Consider the following 22,636-nt stretch of genomic DNA (forward strand, 5'->3'; position numbering starts at 1 on the left):
CCCTTGAAAACATAAGGAGCTGGGAGCCTAGAGGCTTGGCTTCTAGATCTGGCGCCATTACTAATTAGTTGCATCGCCTTGGCAAAGCCATGTCCCTGCTCTGGGATTTCATTTCCCCATCTGTAACACAGGGATGCTACTGGTCCACTGCTACCTCCTTGGGGGTGTGAGGACCAGTGAGATGATGGGTATGAAGGGCCATGTGCATGCCCTGCACAGGCATGAGGAACTCACTTCTGTGACATGTTGGAACTTTACAACAACCTGCAGAATAGCCAGGATTATTCTCTCCATTTCAAAGAAGTGGAAACTGAGACCCCAAGGCACTCACCTGCGGCCATGCAGCACAAGCGTCCTGATCATGAAATAGTAACAGGCCGCTGCTGTCAGGTGGCTTTGCCTGGATTATCCCCTTGTATATCCCCACAGCAGCCTTGTGGGGTGGGGTACTTTGGTCCCCAAATTACAAATGAGAGTTGTGAGGCTCTGCCCTACTGTTTGCGCTAACTGGGGTACCAAGGCAGGCCTCTTTGACTCCAAGTCTAGGGCTTTTTCTTACCCAACCACAGTGCCTCAGGACAGAGCCCTCTCCCCACCCCCACCCCAGCAGGCAGGTTGTCTCTCTTCCTTCCCCTCCTGAGACAAAGGCAGTAATGAGAAACAGTAAACATCCCAGTGGGAGAGCTGGTTATCACAGGAAGGAAGAGAGGATGGGGAGGGAGGGAAGGCGGGGTTTGTTTCTTTGTTCGGAAGATCAGAGGAGGAGAGGTCTGCTGTAAGGGCCTGGGCTTCACCATCGCTGACAGTAGCTGCTGAAGGTTACTGAGGACTTGCTGCCTGGCAGGCTCTATGTCAGGTGCTCTCTAGAATGCTTACAAGAGCCATTTTATAGAGGCAGAATCTGAGGCACAGGGAAGTGAAGCCCTTTGCAGAAGATCACATAGGAAATGCTTCTTAGGTCCGGAACTTGAACACTTGGTCTGTATAGCACCAAAGTCTTCCCTTGTCATCACTATGCCATCTTGTCACCTTTGGACTAGATTTCCTTAGATTTTCCTTGGAATTGGATTCACTTCCAATTCTGGTCCGAACCACTGGTGGTTGACCTTGGGTGAGTCACAGAAGCTCTTGCGCCTCAGCTTCCTCATCTATAAAATGGGAACAATATTAGTCCCATGGTGAATAGTAAATGAAGTCATGTATATAAAGCTCTTACCACAATGCATGGTGCAAAGTAAGTGCTCAGTACATGGTAACTCTAATTGTTGTGTAAGATACAGGAACTGGGTCATAGGTGGATCTTATAAGTATGCACATTTCACCTAAGATAAATAATTTCTCCTTTATTAAAAAAAAAAAAAAGGATTAGCCTGTCTAATGATAAAATCAGCTTCTTCTGTAGGAGGTCTTAAGCTCTCTAATCCTGGAGATGCACATTGCAGGTAGGATAAATGCACAGTAGGCATGTTTAGGGATTCAAATAGCTAGAAGGAACATAGGTCTCTACGCTGAGGTCTCCTGGAGATATCCAAGGCCCATTTCCAGATAAAGCCCTTGCCCTGTGGAAGGTACTTACCCTCTGAGCCAGGCCTGTTCTTCCAGTGACAGGGGCCCACCCCACTGAGGGCTGGGCCTGGGGAAGAGAGGAAGGAAGGGAGGAGGGAGGGAGGGAGGGTGGAAGGGTGGGTGAAGGGCACAGGCCCCCCTGTACCTTCAGCCACTCCTCGGCCTGCTCCCGGCTCTGCAGTGCCAGCACCAGGACTTCAGTAGCCCCCTGGGAGAAGCGCAGCTCGTGCCGCTTGTGCCGGCTGTCCTTGGGCACATAGATGACATTGCAGACATCCAGCGCTAGCCTCAGATGCGGCTGCCTGTCCTTGGAGCTTTTGTAACACTGGACAGGAAGAGAAGGGGTTAGGGCCTCCTGGAGTGGAGGGAGGAGACTGAAACTCAGCCTGCCCCAAAGAGACCTCCCCACCCATCCCGCCTGTGGGCACTGCATGAAGACAGGGGCTGTGCCTGTTCACCACAGAGACGAGACGCTTGGGAGGGGCATCTTTGGGAAAGCTCCAGGTCTCAAGGGCTACTGAGTGGTCTCAAGGGTCACAACTACTTATTTAGGAAGAGGCAGGTTTTAGCACAATACCAGGAAGACCATTCTAGTCTAAAGAACCAGGGAAGAAACAGGCTGTCTTGGGAGGAAGCCAGCTCTCTGCTATTAATGGGCTACAAGGCAAGAATGTGGGAGAGAGTTACAGCAGAGATGGAGGGTTGGGCTTGGGAAGTCCACGGTTGATCAATAATGATTCTCACTTCCCACTTCTTACTATGAGGCTACCATTACCTTGATACCAGAACCTGACAATGACATTACAAAAAAGGAAAGTCATAGGCTAATGTCTCTCGTAACATAGTTGTAAAAACTATCAACAAAAGAATCCAGACAAATAAAAACCATACTGCACAGAGATCAAATGCATTCTGAGTGCAAGAGTGGGTTATCATTCAAAAACTAACCATGTAATTTATTGTAGGACCAGAAAAAGGAGAAAAACCACATATTTCAATATAAGCAGAAAAAATATTTGATAAAATCCTGTATTCATTTGTAACATAAACTCTTAGCAAACTCTTAGAGGGAAACTTGCTTAATGTGATAATAAGGAGTACCTACAAAAAAACCCCACAAACAAACATCAGCCTTAATGGTGAATTATTGAACTTTCCTTTGAGATCTGGATTGAGACAAATGTGCCTACTCGCACCACTTCTATTTGTGTCATCCTAGAGGTCCTTTGTTCTTGTTTAGTCACTCAGTCGTGTCCTACTCTTTGTGACTCCATGGTCTGTAGCCCGCCGGGTCCTCTGTCCATGGGATTCTCCAGCAAGAATACTGGAGTGGGTTGCCACTTCCTCCTCCAGGGGATCTTCCTGACCCAGGGTTTGAATGCGCATCTCCTGCACTGGCAGGTGGATTCTTTACCACTGAGCCACCAGAGAATCTCCACTGGAGGTCATAGCCATTGCAGTAAGTCAAGAAAAAGAAGGCATAATGTGTGGAAAGAAGTATGTCATGATTCTTGGCCTGATTCTGACCTGGGATGAGCTTTTCATTGCTCCAAGGTGAGAAAAGGTCATGTTTCAACGGATACATGTTTAGTAAGACTTAACAGGTAAAGAGATGTCATTTTTTCCCCAGAAATTATGTCCATCCTTATACTTTGGAATTAAAGGTATATTTCTTTTATGAAATGATAGTGATGAGACATGACAAATTAAAAAGTTTCAAGTTATATAATAACAAGTATTACATGGGCTCAGTTTCAGAAAAGACAGATGTATGGAAATGAGGGTGGAAGTTAATGCATCAAAACTTAACAGTGGTTAGCTCTTGGTCAATGGGATTTTTTAAAAAAATCATTTTTCTTTTTTTTCTAGCTTTATAAGTAAATACATTTACTTAGTGAAAAACGATAAACATTGTTTTAAGATTAAAAAAAATCATGTTTCGGAAAATAAAACTTGGTAAAGTCTATCAGTTCTTCACGTTTTGTATTGTTTTTTTTTAATTCTGCTTGGGTAGGAGAGCTCTGTTCTCAGAAGCACTGTCCTTTGAGCCTCTGTGCACAAAGCAAACCCAGAGGAACAGAGGCAGGCATGCCTGCACGCACACAGACACACACATGCAAGTCCACGTGAGGCCAAGAGGCTGTCGTCTGTGGCCACTCACCAGGAGCTGGTCCTCCTTGATGACGGTCAACTGCTTGGCCCACTGCCCGAAGCGCTTTTTCCGCAGCAGAAAGGCACATATCCTGCAGTCCCTCACCAGGTGCATGGAGGCCTCCTCTGAGGGCCACTGGTGTGTGGGTTGTGGCCCTTTCCCTTCCTCCTCCTCCTCATCGTACGACTCGTAGGAGCTGCTCATGGCGTCAGAGTCATTGTCTGCAGGAGCCACAGGAAAGGACCTGTCCCTGTGCTGTCACCCGGTGTATGGGGAGGTGGGCCTTCTTACTCTTTTGCAGATATTCCTGCTCTGGGGCCCAAGGGGTGGGTGTGAGGTGTGATCCTGGTAAGAACTAAGCTCCCATACGGGCCCCGTGTCTTTCAGATTTACCACTTGCTTTGTGATCTCAGTGACTTTACCTCTCAGAGCTTCAGTTTCCTCATCAATGAAATGGTCATAATAAATTATAATACCCACCTCACTAGGCTATTTTGAGCAGCAACAAATGCAGAAAGTTTAGCTGAGTGTTTGGCACTCACTGAGGGCTCAGTAAACATCAGCTATTGTCTTTACCCATCATCTTTGCATCTGTTGTCTCAGGTCATGTTCATGGCCCTCAGCAAGTCCCTGTTTGATACAGAGGAATCTGGAGGCTCAGGGAGAGTAAATCATTTGCTTAAGGTCAGTCACCGAGAGTCAGGGCAAGGGCTTCGTCGGGGGCTCCTAACTCCGCTCAGCAGTCCTCCCGCTGAACCCCAGGATCACTGAGAACAAGGGCTTTGAGGCCTCTGTAGTGACCCCAGGGAGTTGAGGGGGGCAGTGGGTATGGGCATGCCAAGGTCAGGTCAAGGTTTGCTCTCCCTGAGGACAGAACTGGACTGAACGTCCACCCAGTACTTACAAGAATTCTTCAGCTCCCCGTTCATCCTGGTGGCGGGGTAGCTGCTGTCTGCATCCTCATAGTAGCCATCCATAAGCGAGTGGGCTGGGCTGCAGCCATCTGTGGGGTTGGCAGAAAGAGCAGTACTTGGAGAAATGCAGGCAGACTCCAGGTGCCAGGGCTGGCGAAGTTCTTAGACACGGTGTCCTCCTCAGGGAAGAGGGAGTGGAGCTTCTAGTCACTGCCTGGCCAGAGTGTGGGGCCCCCTCTCCGTATCTCATCTGCCTTAGTGCCACACCTGCCCCCTATGCTCCTGTCACTCAGAATGGCCCTACTGGGCCCTGTCACACTTGCAGGCCTATGTTCATGCTCTTCCCTGTGCCCTCTTAGCAACAGCTAGAAAATTCCTGCTCAGCCTCCAGTACCCAGCCTGAAGGTCTTCCCTCTGACCTTCCCAGGCAGGGCGTGGTCAGCCTCTCTCCTCTAACCCCAGAACACTGGGGTGTGTGTGTCCTGGTTGCAGTTCCAGTCACTGGACGGAGGAGTGGTGTCCCAGCACCTGGGCCCAGCCCCCCTTTCTGCTTTGCTCTTGTCTCGTCGTCTTCCACCTCAGCCCCTCTGCTCACTGCTTAACGCATCCACCCCTCCTCTCCTTCTAAACCTGCAGAGGAGGAGGTGGACTAGAGGAAATAATACTAATACATACAATACTGAATATATACAACACATACCATAGCTGCTAATGCTGAATTTTCGCACTTTTCCCATTCATGGGAGTCAGTATAGTATAGCAATGGAGGTATCCTAAATTGTATTTTATATCACAATTACCAAGGGTCTTTTATTTTTCTTTTCCATTATTTTTATAAGATACTGAATATAGTTCTCTGTGCTATACATAGGATCTTGCTGGTTATCTGTTTTGTATTTACGAGCTTGATCTATTAAATCCCCAAATCCTAATTTATCCCTTCCTTTACCCTTTGGTATCCATAGGTTTATTTTCTATGTCTGAGCCTGTATCTGTATTGTAAATAAGTTCATTTGTATCATCCTTTAGATTCCACATATAAGTAATATCTTCAGGTATTTGTCTTTCTCTGATTTACTTCACCTAGTATGAAAATCTCTAGGTCTGTGCATGCTGCTGCAAGTGGCATTATTTCATTCTTTTTTCTTACGGGTGAGTAATATTCCTGTGTGTGTGTGTGTGTGTGTGTGTGTGTAAAATATCTTTACCCATTCATCTGTTGATGTATGTTTAGCTTGCTTCCATGTCTTGGTTGTTGTAAAATAACACTGCTATGAACATCAGGGTTACATGTATCTTTTCTTTTTTCATATTTATTTATTTTTGGTTTTCGTTGTTGCCCTAGGGCTTTCTCTTATTGCACTGGGCAGGCTTCTCGTTGCAGTGGCATCTCTTGTTGCAGGGCACAGGTTCTAGGGCATATGGGCTCTGTAGCTGTGGCACACACGCTTAGTTGGCCTGTGGCATCTTCCAGGATCAGGGATCGAACCCATGTCGTGTTCATTGGCAGGTGGATTCTTAACCACTAGACCACCAGGGAAGCCCCATGTATCTTTTTGAATTAGAGTTTCCTTCAGGTGTATGCCCAGGAGTGGGGTTGCTAGATCATATGGTAACTCTTATTTTTAGTTTTTTGAGGAACCTCCATATTTTTCCCTTAATGGCTGCACCAACTTACATTCATTTGGGGTCTTTTAAAAAATGCAGATCTCTATGGCTGATTCATGTTGATATATGGCAGAAATCAACATAATACTGTAAAACAATTATCGTCCAATTAAAAATAAATAGGGAAAAAAAAATTTAGATCCCTAGACTATATCTCCAGAGACTCTGAGTCACTGGTGTGGGCTGAACTGAGGAATCTGCACTATGGAAAAACCTATTTAACTGGATGGTTCTAAACATATGTAAAAATAGAAAATGTATGGAATTCCAAGGAATCAGATTTTTTTTTTAACAGTTCAGATTATTTTGATACGGATGGTCTCTGGAGTATACTTTGAAGCTCAGTGGGTTAAGGGCATGTGCTTTGGGGTTAATCAGATCCGAGTTCAAATCTATCTCCATTATTTACTGAGTGACCTTGGAAAGAAAACACAGTTTCTCTGTATTTCAGATTCTTTACCTATAAAATTGACATGAACAGTTCCTACCTTGGATTAGTGATATAATGCATATGAACTCTCAGTATAAAGCCTGGCACATAAAACATCTTAGACAAATGCTGCTGCTACTGCTGCTAAGTCGCTTCAGTCGTGTCCGACTCTGTGCGACCCATAGAGGGCAGCCCACCAGGCTCCGCCGTCCCTGGAATCCTCCAGGCAAGAACACTGGTTGCAATTTCCTTCTCCAGTGCGTGAAAGAAAAGTGAAAGTGAAGTTGCTCAGTCGTGTCCGACCCTCAGCGACCCCATGGACTGCAACCCACCAGGCTCCTCCGTCCATGGGATTTTCCAGGCAAGAGTACTGGAGTGGGGTGCTATTGCCTCCTCCGAGACAAATGCTAGACATCATTATAACTATTATATCTTGGTTTCTGCAGTGCAGGGAGGGAGGTATCAGACCCAATTCACAGATGAAGAAACTGAGGCCACACACTTTTCTAGTGATAGACCCTGGATTAGAACTGAAGTTGCCAGCTCAGGGGACAGGTGCCCACCCTCTCCTCCAGGAAGCCTTCCTTCTTTCAGACCAACTTGCTCTCACACCACGCTGTTCCTCAGAGCACTGCTCTGGGCTCTCAGCCCTACTGTTTTCCTGAGGATGGCAGCACTCAAATTCCCAGTGACTGGGGTGCCCAGTTATATCTCTCAAGTGAGGCTCGCAGCCTGCTTTTCCCAGCAGACATCCCGAGTCTCAGATGCTAGAGACATCCCTGTGGGGTGGGCTGGGGTACTCAGGCCAGAAGTGAGGGTGGAAAAGGAGGAGGCGCAGGAGGGAGAGGGAGGGAGCACCGAAAGCCCTCTGACACCTGGCAGGCTGAACAGTGTGCGAGGGCAAGGATACTTCCTGTCGGGCGTGGCGCCCTCTTCCTGGACAAGGTCCCTGGCCTTTCCTGAGGCACTCCCTTCCCTCCCACCCCAGGACCCCCGCTGCTCGAGGAGGCAGCTTCTCTGCCCCGTCTGAACTCTCTGCAGAGGGGAAAGAGCCTCACCCAGCTGAGGGCTTGTCCTGGGATTCAGGGTCTAGCAGTACTTCATCCCCTCCTTCTCTGTCCTCAAGTGGATAAAATAAAGTCAGCTGCTTCACATAAACAGCTGCTGGCAGTGACATAGGTCCCAAGTCTGAAGAGGGCCATGGATCACCTGGTCCAAGTCCACCATCTCACTAGTTTTGAACTAGTTTATTAATCATAAGAATAGTATATCATAATAGCCCAAAGATGAAACAACCCAAATGTCCATCAACTGACAGATGGATAAATGAAATATGGTATATTCATACAGTAGAGTGTTATTTGTCTATAAAAAGGAAGTACTGATACATGCAATGGCATGAATGAACCTCCAAAGCACTATGCTGAATGGAGTCACCCAGACATGAAAGGCCACGCGTTGTATGATTCTGTTTAAATGAAATATCTAGATAAGGCAAATTATAGAGACAAAGCAGACTGGTTGAGGGGGAACAGGAAGCAACTGCCTTCTGAGTGTGGGTTTTCCTTCTGGACTGATGAAGATGTTTGGGAACTTGATAGTGCTGATGGCTGTGCAACACTGTGAGTGCACTAAACACCAGTGATTGGACACTTGAAAACGGTTGGAGTGGTCAGCTCTATGCCATGTGTATTTCACTACCGCCTGATGAAAAGCACAATCACAACAAAAGAGTGTGAATGGGAAAATATGTTCCCTTTCACCCAGATTTTTGCTCATTCATTTCCTATAGGAAAATACTGTCAAGAGTTTCTTGCATATCCTAGAAAAACTGTTAAATGCCTGTGTGAGCACCCTATTTAAAAGCAAATGGGATCATGTTATATGCAGTATTCTGACTTTTTTTTTCAGTATGTATCCTGGGATTCATTTCTGATCAGTCCAGACAAACCCGTCTCATGTATTGTTTGATGGTTGAAGAATATTCCTCTGTGCTGCCAAATGATAGGGTATCGGGACACAGAAGTCTTACGCAGGTTCAGCTACACATGGTGCATCACCCAAAAACCATAGTAGAGTTTCTTGTATGCAATGTTAAGTCCCTATTCCAGGCCGTAGCACTCGTGAACTTCTGCCCTAGTACCTTGATATGTGTGTATCCAGCCCCTCTTTCTTATTTCAAGGGTAGAGGAACAGAAGCCCAGAGAGGGGAAAAGGGTTGTTCAAGGTCACATAGAACTGGGTCTGGAGCCCCAGGCCATGCCTACTGGCCCCCCCACCCAGGCTGTCACAGGAGAGGTCACGGTCTCCCACGCTCCTCCCCAGTAGGTGGGCGTGGTGGAATGGTGCCAAGCTTGGAGCTCTAGCAGGACACACAGGCGCTCCAGGACAGGAGCCTTCTCCCCCTCACCCCCAACCCTCAGGGACCAGAACTTACTGTGGGAGCTGATATACTCAGGGGACTTGCCAGGTCCCAGGGGAAGGGCCTCCTCATAGTAGTCCTCAGGTGGAGGCCTGTTGGGGAGTGGTGGAGGCAGGTCAGCTGTCTGAAAGAGGACAGAGGAGGTGTGTGAAACCCAGAAGACCAGGAGAGCATGGGGAGCAGGCAGAGTGACAGGGAGGAGCCTGGGGACGAGGGGGACAGGAGCTCCTAGAAGGCAGGATGCAGTCTCTGAATATGAAAGGACATGCTGCTGCTGCTAAGTCACTTCAGTCGTGTCCGACTCTTAGCGACCCCATGAACTGCAGCCCACCAGGCTCCTCCGTCCATGGGATTTTCCAGGCAAGAGTACTGGAAGGATATGATGCGTGGTCAACAACTGGTACCATTTATGGTGGTGATGATAGTGAATTATGCAGTCAACAGATAATGTTTGATGTGATTTGAGCCCCCTGCCCTAATTTCATGGCCCCAAAGGCTGGGAACTTCATTTTTGGTCTGTAATCTAGACCTTCACTTTTGTAGGTGAAAACTCAGGCTCAGAGACCGGAAGTGATCTGCCACACAGCAGAAGGGAGGAAGGCAGAGGCTACCCATCTTGTGATCCAGAGCTTTCCCCATCACTCCTCCTGTGCTCCTAAAATCAGAAGTTGGGGTGGGCATGTCCTTTGAGCCTGAAGGGACAGGTCAGTTTACCACATTATCCCTGGTCAGCACTGGCACAGTGAGCATGTCATCATGAATCATTGAAATGTTCTCACAGTGCTGTTTCTGCCCTTAACCATCACACTGAAGACAGAGTAGATCTCTTATGGTCAAGAGGATCCCCAGCATTAGAGTTGAAATTTTCCCTACCTCCTCCAGAGAAAAAGAGGGCCAGAGAGTGTAACTCACTTGTCTCAGAGATGGACTCTTGGCTGGCTCAGGACTGGCTCCTTTGCAGGACTCTGCCTCGTCCTCTGGCATGTCTTGAAGGCCGCTCAGGTCACAGTCTAGGGGGAGTCAGGCCATTAGGACAGAGTAAGTGGAGGATGAGCACGGCAGAGTGAGAAGAGGACTAGATTTGGGGTCAGGAAGCCCAACCACCTCCTCCATTAGTAATCCGGGGCAAGTGACTTCATCCCTCTTATCCATAAAGTGGTCACAATAATCCCAGTGTTATCAGGGAATCAAATGGGATAATGCAGTTTGGTACAGTGCTTTGGAAGTTTTCAAGGGTTATTTAATGAAGGCACGGTGTTTTCCCTAAGTCTGTCAGTCCATGAATCCTCTCATCTGACCCACAGCTTTCTCCCTGTGTTGTATAGTGCCGTTCTCCCTTGGGATAGATCAGGGATCGCACACACCCTGCACGCGGCCTGGCTCGGCTGCTCCCATATTCTGGGTGCCTCTGCTAGTCCCTCACAGCTCCATTTTCTGCTGAGCTGCCGGACCACTCAACTCAGAGACCAGGCAGTACTAAGAAGGATGTTAGCAGCAGACGAGTCAAGGCCCTATTGCCAGCATTCTTCAGCCTGTGTGTTCATCCCTACCCTTCCTCAAATCTCGGGATGATTTCCTGTAACTGTGGGTTTTGACTAGACTTTCAGACCTGACAGGGCCCAGAGAGGCAAAGGTGACTTTTCTGAGGTGACTCAATTTTGTAATGTTAGCGCCAGGCCCAGATGCAGAGGACCCTTCTAGAGACTGAGGTGGGAGACGTGCATGATGGGCACGAGCTGGAGGGACCGATTCAGAGTAGCTTACCAAACTCTTCGAAGAGGGACTCCACGAAGCTGGGCCCAGAGTGGAGGTCCGCTGTGTTCACATACAGGTAGGAGGCTTCTTTGGCTGTGAGGAAGGGGAGAGCAGGCCAGCAGTGAGGAGGGGCATGGGGGCCCAGGACTGCTGCTGCCGCCGCCGAGGGTGGCTAGTGCCCCCCTGCCCACTCAGACTTCTGTCCCGCACAGGACACAGCACTGAGGTTGCAAAGCATGTACATATCCTAAATCATCTCCAGAGCTTTCAAACTTTGTTTCCTTTTTCCCATTGTTATTGAGGATCTCCTTCTCTGAGTGAAAGGATGCCCAGAGCCCAATATAGAGGACAAAGTAGAGGCGCTGCTTTGGGGACAGCTGGGGGCCAGTCGGCAAACTGCTGGCCCTTTCATTCGCCAGCAGTCCTGTGAGAGTGGCCGAGGACACTGTCCCTGGGAAGTGAGGCTCAGTTTCACCCAGTGGTGACCCCCTCCATGTCACTCAGACCCCTCCGACCCCGCGGGACAGGACACAGCCCCTTTAGAGTTTACTGAGCTCTTGATTTACACATACCATCTTGTGGGCTCTCTTGAAGTTGGGGAAAGGCTGGAGCAGAGGAGGAAGCTTTGCTGCTGAGAACACAGTGAGGCAGAGAGGCTGTGGGGAGTACAGGGAGGGCCCGAGTGGAGATGGAGGGGCAGGCACACTACCCATAAAGCCAGGAGGGAGTGTGTGAGCGTGCATCTGAGTGCAGGAGAGTGTGATGTGTATGTGATATGTCTGTCAGAGTGTGTGTGAGTGTTGTGCATATATGCTGTGTGTATGTGATGAGTGAGTGTGTTGTGTGTGATAGAGCATGGGGGTACGTTATGTGTGATGTTTGTTACTGTGTGAGGTCTATGTGAGAGCATGTTGTGTGTGTGTGTGAGTGTGTGGTAGTGGTGTGTATGGCATGTGTGTTGTGTGAGTTTGTAGAGGGCCAGGGGTGGAGGAGGACAAGGAGCACAGCCAGGGCTGTGGTGGATGAAGCTTGGAGTGCATGGGGACACTGGTTAGACCATGAAGAGAGCTGAGCTGCCATGCTGTGAGGTTTACTTCCTCCTGCCAGCAGGCCCTGGGCAGTTACTGAGAGTTCTTGAGAAGCTTTGGGCAGCGTGCTGACGGCTGACCTGGGAGGGGCTGCAGGCTCTGCAGGATGGAGGCCACGGCCATCTTCTTCTCCAGAGTGGTGTCGCTGAGGTACTCGTGGTCCAGGAGGCTGAGCAGCCCTGTGAGCTCGGGGAGGAGCTGCTCCAGCACTGAGGAGGAAGCCCGTGGAGCATGGTCACGGCTGTGTCCAGGGTCTGGGCCCCACCCTCACCCTGCAGGGCCCAGGGCCACACACAGACCTCAGAGGCCCTCACACAGCTGTCCCAGCGCTGGCCACCAGCGTCCCGTGGGAGAGCCCTGCTCAGTTAACTGTGACGTTTTTCCGGCTCCCTGCTCCCTGCTCCCTGCTCCTCCTCCTCAGACCTCATCTGGGGTTGGCCTGAGGACTGAGCCTCCAGGTAGTCTGAGCAGAGGCACTGAGCCCTCTCTTTGTCCCAGCCTGCCCTCTGCTCTGCAGGCCCAGGGTCCTTCCTCACTGAGCTCAAGGGTCAGTGCAGGTCCCAGGCAGGAGCTCTGGCCGTCCAGGACACAGGGCAGGAAGGAAGCCTTCCTGTCCCATCAGTCTATACACTTCAATCTCTGGAACCTTCTGTTTCCGGTGACTTGACAGGAGCCAAACTAAACATTAACCCTTCCCACCCCTGGCCAAAAACTCTTGTTGCTGTTCTTTTCTCTATGCTACACCAGTGTTTCTCAGACTTGAGTGTATATAAGGAATTACCAGGGGATTCTGTCAAAATGCAGATTCTGACTCAGGAGGTCTGGTATGGGGCCTGAGATTGTGCATTGCTGACAAGCTCCCAGCTAAAACTGACGCTGCTGGTCTGAGATCACACAGAGTTGCAAAGCCTAGAGCAGAGTCCTTCAAAAAGACTGAAGCATACCAAGACCATGATGTCATCAATGTCTCTCTGTCCCAAAGCAGTATCTTGGGACTTGGTTTGCCTTAGAGCCAAAGACTGACTTCTCTATAGAAGTAGTATTGTCCCTCTTTGCAGCTTGCCAATCACTTGTGCATAATAATATGAGCTCACGTGCATTGAACAGTTATTTCCAGCTGTGCTAATCCCTTTCATCCATATCGTCTTATTTAAATCTCATACCATGTATTTTATTATCTCCATCATGTGGAGGATGCTGCTAAGGCTCAGAGAGGCTAAGCAGCTTCTTCAGGGCCTACAGCCGGCAGAGCCTCAGTGGAATTTCCTCACTTTGTACTTTATACTGTAGCACTTACATTGCTTTGCAGTATTTTATAGGGCCCTATCAAGTTGAGATTGGTCTGATGAACAAGCTCATTTTTTAAGATGAAGAAACTAAGGTTCAGAGAAGGTAAGTAACTTGCTTAAAGTTACATGGACAAGCAGAAGAGTCAAGATTTAAGCCCTGGTCTCTTGACTCCCAAATCCACGTGCTTCTCCCCACTAGAACCTCCTGAGAAAGAGGTGAGGCTGACTTGCAGCTACAGGTCGGGATGTGTAAGAGGGGCTGTAACATGGAGCATAACAGAATCAGTCCTGGAGCCAGATTTCCTGGGTTCATGTTCAGACTCTGTTATTCATCAGCCATGGGACCTTTGGCAAGTTGCTTAACCTATATGACTCAATTTCCCCCTCTGTAAAGGGGAAATAACAGCACTTGCCTCACAGTATCATGTATGGAAAGTGCCTTGCCCTGAACATAGTAAATCCCACCCCAACTCATCTATGAATACTGTCACTAGAGTATCTGCCATGCTCATCTGTGCTGTGAGATCTGCATGTCTGTCTCCCTCAGGAAGCGGGGAGGCTGTGGGCTCTGGGAGGTGTGAACTGTAAATCTCAGCTTCCTTAGCATCTAGTCTACCCGCTCAGACTGGGTGCTCTATATGTGTTAGAAGAGAGAAGGAATGGAGAGATGACCACATGAGGACTTTTTAGAAAACAGAAATTTTATGTACAGAGAGTAGCACTCATTGGAAAAATGTGATGATGTAATCTTTCTGTGCTATTCCAAAATCACCCCAGATTTGTGGGAAATGAGCTCAAGGCGGTTACTGACAGCCCCTACCTCATGGGCTCTCTCTACCGCTGGGCTCTGAGTAGGGGCTTTCCATGCCATGTTTTATCTCATCCCTGCAGCACGCCTGTGAGTAGGTCCTCCAGGATACCCATTTTCTAGCAGCTGACTCTCAAGCTGAGGGAACCTGTGAGATGGTAGCACAGCTCAAAAGAGGAGGAGCCAGGCTGATCCCAAGTTTGCATGATTCCTGGAGCTGCTGTGTGGTACACCTCCAGGCCTCACTCCAGAGCTCAAGTGAAAGGAGCTGGGACCCTCTGAGGTGCCACTGGGCAAGGGTTCTGGAAGGACAGGGCTCTCTCTTTGAAGCAAAAAATTGTTTAAAGTCAGTTTAGCCAGGTTATAGCTTCCCTGGTGGCTCAGATGGTAAAGCATCTGCTTGTAATGCAGGAGACCTGGGTTTGATCCCTGGGTCAGGAAGATCCCCTGAAGAAGGAAATGGCATCCCACTCCAGTGTTCTTGCCTGGAAAATCCTATGGTTGGAGGAGCCTGATAGGTTATAGTCCATGGGGTCACAAAAGAGTTGGACATGACTATAGATGGGGAAACAGTAGAAATGACTTTATTTTTTTGGGCTCCAAAATCACTGCAGATGGTGACTGCAGCCATGACATTAAAAGACACTTACTCCTTGGAAGGAAAGTTATGACCAACCTAGACAGCATATTAAAAAGCAGAGACATTACTTTGCCAACAAGGGTCCGTCTAGTCAAGGCTTTGGTTTTTCCAGTAGTCATGTATGGATGTGAGAGTTACTATAAAGAAAGCTGAGTGCCTAAGAATTGATGCTTTTGACTTGCATTGTTGGAGAAGGCCCTTGAGAGTCCCTTGGACAGCAAGGAGATCCAACCAGTCCATCCTAAAGGAGATCAGTCCTGAGTGTTCATTGGAAGGACTGATGCTGAAGATGAAACTCCAATACTTTGGGCCTCCTGATGCGAAGAGCTGACTCATTTGAAAAGACCCTGATGCTGGGAAAGATTGAAGGCAGGAGGAAAAGGGGACGACAGAGGAAGAGATGGTTGGATGGCATCACCGACTCAATGGATATGAGTTTGGGTAAACTCCGGGAGTTGGTGATGGACAGGGAGGCCTAGCGTGCTGCAGTCCATGGTGTCACAGAGTCAGACACAACTGAGCAACTCAACTCAACTGAAGCGACTTCACTTTTTTTTTTTGGCCAAGTTTTATCTGTCTTGGAGGAAATCTTTTCAAATGGAAACACAAACCTCTTTGGCACCAACAGACACACCAAAAGTCAGTAATTCAATTCCAAAATATTTCCTGATTTACTCTAATTTTGTGCCAGTCTGGCCTCTTCGGGAAATTAGAAAATGAATAAGATACTGTTCTGGGGTATCACCCTCTCTCTCTCCCACCGTATTTCTCCTCCATCCCTGTCATACACAGACAGACACACACACATATTAGAAATTAATTGGTTACCAGGGAGGCTGTGGAAATGCTATAAGGAAGGCACCACAGGGTAACTATGGGAACTTGCTTGTGGCCTGCAGCCGTGGTTCATGTTTGAAAATCCCTGATGCTGCTCTGCTATCATGTCAAGGTTACAGGGTGCAGTGGCTGTTTATCTCTCTACCAGTGGTTGTGAAATTTTCTGGCCTCAAGATTACTTTACATTTTTAACAATTATTGAAGACCCCCAAAGAGCTTTTGGTGTGAGTTTTATCTACCAGTATTGGCTTTGCATCCATGCGTGCTCTGTTGTCTCTGACTCTTTGCAACCCTATGAAATTTTCCGGACAAGAATACTGGAGTGGGTTGCCATTTCCTCCTCCAGGGAATATTCCTGACCCAGGGACTGAACCCAAGTCTCCTGCATTGCAGGTGGATTCTTGATGCTGAGCTACTGGGGAAACCAGTATGAGTTTAACATCACTTAAAATTGAGAATTAGATCTCAATTAGGATTAGATCTGATCGAGTGCCTGAAGAACTATGGACGGAGGTTCGTGACACTCTACAGGAGGCAGTGATCAAGACCATCCCCAAGAAAAGAAATGGAAAAAGGCAAAATGGATGTCTGAGGAGGTCTTACAAATAGCTGAGGAAAGAAGAGAAGTAAAATGCAAAGCAGAAAAGGAAAGATGTAGCTATTTGAATGCAGAGTTCCAATGAATAACACAGAGAGATAAAAAAAGCCTTCCAGTGCTCAATGCAAAGAAATAGAGGAAAACAATAGAATGGGAAAGACTAGAGATCTCTTCAAGAAAATTAGTGATACCAAGGGAACATTTCATGAAAAATGGGCACAATAAAGGATAGCAATGGTATGGACCTAACAGAAGCAGAAGATATTAAGAAGAGGTGGCAAGAACACACAGAACTATACAAAAAAGGTCTTCATGATCTAGATAACCACGATGGTGTGATCACCCACCTTGAGCCAGACATCCTGGAATGCAAAGTGAACATCATTACCAACAAAGAAGCATCATTATGAACAAAGCTAGTGGAGGTGATGGAATTCTAGTTGAGCTATTTCAAATCCTAAAAGATGATGCTGAGAAAGTGCTGTACTCAACATGCCAGCAAATTTGGAAAACTCAGCAGTGGCCACGTTACTGGAAAAGGTAAGTTTTCATTCCAATCCCAAAGAAAGGCAATGCCAAAAAATGTTCAAACTACTGCACAATTGCACTAATCTCACATGCCAGCAAAGTAATGCTCAAAATTCTCCAATCCAGGCTTCAGTAGTATGTGAACCATGAACTTCAGATGTTCAAGCTGGATTTAGAAAAGGTAGAGGAACCAGAGATCAAATTCCCAACATTCACTGGATCATCGAAAAAGCAAGAGAGTTCCAAAAAAATATCTACCTCTGCTGAAGCCTTTAAATGTGTGGATCACAACAAACTATGGAAAATTCTTAAAGAGATCGGACAATACAAGACCACCTTACCTGCCTCCTGAGAAATCTGTATGCAGGCCAAGAAGCAACAGTTAGAACTGGACATAGTTCTAACAGACTGGTTCCAAATAGGGAAAGGAGTACATCAAGGCTGTATACTGTCACCCTGCTTACTTAAGTTATATGCAGAGTACATCATGTGAAATGCCAAGCTGGATGAAGCGTAAGCTGGAATCAAGATTGCCAGGAGAAATATCAATAACTTCAGATATGCAGATGACACCACCCTTATGGCAGAAAGCAAAGAACTAAAGAGCCTCTTGATGAAAGTGAAAGAGAGTGAAAAAGTAGGCTTAAAACTCAACATTCAGAAAACTAAGATCATGGCATCCAGTCCCATCACTTCATGGCAAATAGATGGGGAAACAATGGGAACAGTGAGAGATTTTATTTTCTTCGGCTCCAAAATCACTGCAAATGGTGACTGCAGCCATGAAATTAAAAGATACTTGCCCCTTGGAAGAAAAATCTATGACCAATCAAGACAGCGTATTAAAAAGCAGAGACATTACTTTGCTGACAAAGGTCCATCTAGTCAAAGCTATCATTTTTCCAGTAGTCATGTATGGATGTGAGAGTTGGACTATAAAGCTGAGTGTTGAAGAATTGATGCTTTCACCTGTGTTGTTGGAGAAGACTCTTGAGAGTCCCTTGGACAGCAAGGAGATTCAACCAGTCCATCCTAAAGGAAATCAGTCCTGAATATTCATTGGAAGGACTGATGTGAAGCTCCAATACTGTGGCCACCTGATGTGAAGGACTGACTCATTGGAAAAGACCCTGATGCTAGGAAAGATTGAAGGTGGGAGGAGAAGGGGACGACAGAGGATGAGATGATTGGATGGTATCACTGACTTGATGGACATGGGTTTGAACAAGCTTCAGGAGTTGGTGATAGACAGGGAAGCCTGCAGTGCTGCAGTCCATGGGGTCACAAAGAGTCGGACACTATGGAGCAACTGAACTGAAAACTGAGAAAAGCTTGAATTAAAAACATTGGAAAAATTAAAAAAAATACATAGTCACACATCCCATTAACCTTGAAAGCTACCACACTGTCACACATCATACAGCCTTTGGAAAACTCTGCTGTGTACCCATAAGAGAATGAGAGTGAAGAGGACATGTAAGGTCTCAGTACTATGTAAAGTAGGTGTGACCTTGGGGGTACCCCTGGAAAGCATCTTGGGGACCCCCAAGCATTCCTCTCCCCAGCCACATCTTTCTGAGAATTGCTGTCCTTCAATAAATGAACTCAGATTGCTAAGCCTTTGTATTCCTTAAATCAGTCTGTCCGTCCATTTCTCCCTCCTTCCTCCTCTTCCTATCTCTCTCTCTTTGTCTGTGAGGTTTTATCTCACAAATTTCCTCTTGCTGCTATCAGCAAGTGCCTCTTGTGGCAGCATTCTGGCTTCTAAAAGCTCTCCTGATTCTAAAGTGAGGACAGGTAGTTTCTGAGTGAGTTTCGTGCATTTAAAAACACGAGTTTAAGTACCCAAGCATTATAACACCCTTTTTTGCTTTTGTTTTTCCTGGTACTTGATAGGATTTCTAACATGGGCTCTTGACTTCTAAGTGTTTTTCGTTTAACTGAGCTGTGATCACAATAGTCCAAATAGAGCAAAGGAGGGAGCTGAGTGAATCTGGGAGAAGCACATGCGGAGTGAGGAGCTGCTCCATCCTGGTGGCATTGGTTTCTGGAGCCTGTAAGGAAGTGGTAGGCAGCAGATGGTGGAGGGAGCGCGAGCCCTGGGAGAAAGCTCAGCCTGTAGCTTTAGTGGGCAAGAACCGTTCCTTGAGCTGAGCAGTTACCATTATGCTGGGCAGTTAATGCGCATCATCTCATTTAATCCTCGCAAACCACACAGGTGTCTCTGTGTTCTATGAGGGAGGAAGCAGAGGCTTAGAGAATTGAGGACACCCAGCCAGTAAGCTGTAAGGTCAGGCTCTCTGACTTCAAAGCTTGCATTTCGCTGTGACTCCCGAATCCTCTATCAGAGAACTTGGGCTCAGATAAAGGGAGGCCAGGTTGGGGCAGGGAGGAGGCGGATGGCCCCTCAAAGCCTGCTTGCTGAGCTGAGTCACTGGGAGTCTTGATCTGGAAGTCCTCTCACTGGATGAGTGGGAGACCCTTATTGTGGGGCTGAGATCCTGCTCAGTGGGCCTTTCTCCACTGAGCCCACTGAACTTTACAGCCGTAACTATGTTGATCTCAGAGGAAAAAAAACAAGTGATTCAAGCTTATACCTGACTTACCAGCAGAACGTCATCCCAGGGAGAAGCTTCTACATCGTGGTTACAAGAAAGCTTTTGGCCAGTGCTCTGTTCTTTAAAGATGATAAGGAACTCTTCCCCCAAAGCTAGCTTCCAGGTGTGGTGAATACAGATGTGCCTTTGAGAGTACCTTCATCTTTAACACTATATAATTCAAACCACAAGGATTTAAGCTATCAAAGAATTTAATTTGGAGAGAAATCATATATATAAAATGATATAAAAAAATGATATAATGCTTATGACAAATGGTCATACCTCTCCCAGAGGTTTGCTGGATCTCCTATCTGAGAGTCTCATTCAGTAGGCTATGTACTAGGACCCAGGAATCTACATTTTTAAGGAGTATTCCAGGTGATTCCAAGGTTCAACCTCTGAAAAACACGCCACCAGAAAACCTACTAAAGGGCATGTCCGTGAACATAATGATTGTGGGAAGACCTCCCTCATTCCTTAAAAAATTGTCATTAGACATCTCTTTCTGAAACAACTGAGTGAAGGTGGGAATAAGAGCCCCTGCAGACAACTGTAACTAGCTGGAACATGAAGGCTTGCTTAGGAGAGCACAGTGATTAGGGCTTTGGGGTAAGACCTCTGAGCTGGACTTCTTGTGCTGCCACTTCCGAGTTGTACAAAGATGGGCACATTAGAGAGCTCTGAGCCATGGTTTTCTCATCTGTAAAGCGAGAATACTAGGATCCCAGCCTATCTAGGTTAAGATGATGCTTGCAGAGCACTTTGTTCGGTGCTGTGCCTGGAGCCATCAACAGGGCCATATTATTGTTGCTGCTTCCTAATATTCCCCAGAATTGTGCACACTCCAGAGTATTGACCAGATAGCATTTAGTGACAGATCAGCTATAGTTGTGGTAACAGACTTTGTGAGGACATGTCTTAATCTGTGCCTCAATCACAGCAGATGCACGGCAAGCATCCATTCATTGAATATTTTGATGACCCAGTCCAACACTCTGATTTTAAAGATGTGGAACGTGAGGGTTCAAGAGTTCATCTGACTTAGCTACAGTCACACAACTAATTGAAAATAAGAATATCTAGTGTTAAATTTACACTAGGTTTAACGCTTAGATAAATCATAGAAGAATGGCTGAGAGCTCAGGGTATACACAATCTGGGCCCCACCCAGCTCTGCCATTTTCTGCTTGGGGAAATGTCTTAACTTTCCTTAGCGTTCAATTCTTCATCTGTAAACGGTGGGGGTAAAACAGTAGCTTCTGCGCATGATCGCTGTAGAGATGAAATAAAAAGATACATATGGTGGTGCTCAGTGAACTCAATGGTGTTCTCTTCATTTGTGTAACCCTCCAACAGATTCAGGTGTGCTAGGCACAAGGGAAGGGAGTTCCCAGGGCTGGAGGACATTGTGGGATTCTGCAAGCAGCCCCCTCCCCACATGGACTGTTCACGGCCCTGGGCCTGACACTGAGCTTGTGCGGTTATGGCCACTGGAGGCGGTAGAGCCCCTTTTCTCAGAGTGCTCCCCTCCCAAGGACTCCCTCCATGCCATGTGGAGGGACAGCATCTTTCAGCTGGAGGGGCAGTGATACAGCCCAGAATCCTGTCCCTGCCATCCCAGGACAAATCACTAGTTCCTACCCCACCCACCTCCCATCTTTGCTCCTGGTCCAGGTCATCTCTGCTGTCCGTGGGCAGATGGGGCATCGGGACAGGGTTTCCTTTTATGACTAGATTTTATTTAGAACCATGAATACATTTCATTGATCTTGTTTGGTTTAGTTAAGCCTTAGGGAGGTACAGTGAATTCCAATCAAGAAAAACCAGGGAGAAATAGTCTAATCATTGTTATAAGTCTTCATTTTTTTTTTTTTTTAACCAGGTGGGACAGAGGGGCATAGAAGTCCAAGAGTTGATAACTGTTCACAGGGATGCAAAAAAGTTTGTAAAATAAAATTAGAAGCCTACTTAAAAATTTATCTAAGGTTATACCACTCTGTGCTTATTGTTCCTGGTGAACACCCAACTAAGACTAAGATCAGTTTTCTCTCTGCTCCTCCACCCTCCCCTCCTAAGTGAAAACAGCATGAGGTGGTAGAGAGCAGAAATCTAAGCCCCAAGCAAAAAGCACTGCCACCTGTTCCCAGGGCTGCATCCCTGGTGCAGCTTAAGTGAAACCTTGAAGCAAAAGGCCTTCATTACAACCAGTATGGGCTCCCAGTGCAAAGAAGGTCAGATTTATTTAGAGATCTGAAAGGTAAAAGGTCTAATTTCCATGACAAAAAGCAAGTAAATAATACATCTTCGGCAAGCCACAGGAATAAGAAACCCTGTTTGGGTTCCTACCTAGTCAGCTGGTGGGCTCTTTGCCTTGTGATCTCATTCCTGGGCACCTTTTAGTCTCTGAAATTTACAAAAATGCTTGGAAACAGCTCGCAAGTTATAATTTCATTAAATGCAAAGCAGTAGGAGGAAACCAATTTTTCTTTTCCCCACTTCAGTACTTGACAAGCCTCTTTGGGACAAAAACAACTCATCCTTCTTTGTTATCAAAGTCAGAGAAAATGCAAACAGTATGGTTGAAAAATGAAAAATAGGAAGAGTTGTCAGAATGTGGTTTTATGAAGGGTATGCAGTTTTTCTTTTCATTTACTCAAATTTCCTTTCTCATTTCCTGACTGCAAAATAACCCAATTTCTATCTCATAAAGGTTCCTTACCTGGAGAAAGAACTAGTACATTCCTTTAAAACCTTTTGATCATGATTTTAGAGATGACATTTAGTAAATTGTTTTAACAGCCTAGCATGTCAGTGAGGTATGACCCATTATAGCAGTGGGGAGTTAACTCACTTTAGAAAGGAAAGCAGTATACTTAGTAGAGGTGGTCTCAACAGTTGGGTAGGAGGAAGGAAGGAAAGAGGAGACTTTTCTGTGGCCTTTCAACCCTGCATGCCCTTCCAGACAGACCTTTGTCCAGGCTGCTTTCTGCTCTTTTCCTCAGCCTCTTAACCCCAGGTCTCTGCATATGTGGTTCCCTCTTCCTGTCAGAACTCCCTTCTCCTCCTAACCAGTAATGGCCCCCTTCAGCCCACTACTCACTCATGACTTTCTCACAGACCTTCACTGTCCTCCTGACCACATACACTCCCTTTATTTTATGCTGTCATAGCATCACTCTCCCTGTGATACTTCTTATGGTGAAATGTTACACTTTTCACTGGCTCTCTGGATGGATCCCTGGATGAAAAACTTGAGGATGCAGAACCCATGGGACTGACTGAGGGAATTGAGTATCTGAGGATTTTGGTATTGGTGAAGGTCCTGGACCCAGTTCCCTGCA

General features: G+C 46.9%; 1 protein-coding gene and 1 long non-coding RNA gene across 2 annotated transcripts in view; one reads left to right on the forward strand and one right to left on the reverse strand.

Moving 5' to 3' along the window:
• LOC120863434 overlaps positions 1-22,636 on the forward strand; it is a 70,591-nt gene that overhangs the window by 29,271 nt on the left and 18,684 nt on the right. The window lies entirely within an intron of this gene.
• Positions 1-22,636, reverse strand: part of AFAP1L1 (actin filament associated protein 1 like 1) — a 70,919-nt gene that overhangs the window by 26,374 nt on the left and 21,909 nt on the right. Inside the window, exons 2-8 of the mRNA XM_040239633.1 lie at positions 12,076-12,204; positions 10,917-11,000; positions 10,065-10,162; positions 9,168-9,276; positions 4,623-4,721; positions 3,728-3,939; positions 1,712-1,891 (exon numbers count right to left, since the gene is read on the reverse strand). Coding sequence (XP_040095567.1) covers positions 1,712-1,891; positions 3,728-3,939; positions 4,623-4,721; positions 9,168-9,276; positions 10,065-10,162; positions 10,917-11,000; positions 12,076-12,204 — 911 coding nt within the window. The remainder of the gene's footprint in view (positions 1-1,711; positions 1,892-3,727; positions 3,940-4,622; positions 4,722-9,167; positions 9,277-10,064; positions 10,163-10,916; positions 11,001-12,075; positions 12,205-22,636) is intronic.

This window comes from Oryx dammah, unplaced genomic scaffold, assembly GCF_014754425.2.
Source record: "Oryx dammah isolate SB20612 unplaced genomic scaffold, SCBI_Odam_1.1 HiC_scaffold_5, whole genome shotgun sequence".
NCBI lineage: Eukaryota > Metazoa > Chordata > Mammalia > Artiodactyla > Bovidae > Oryx > Oryx dammah.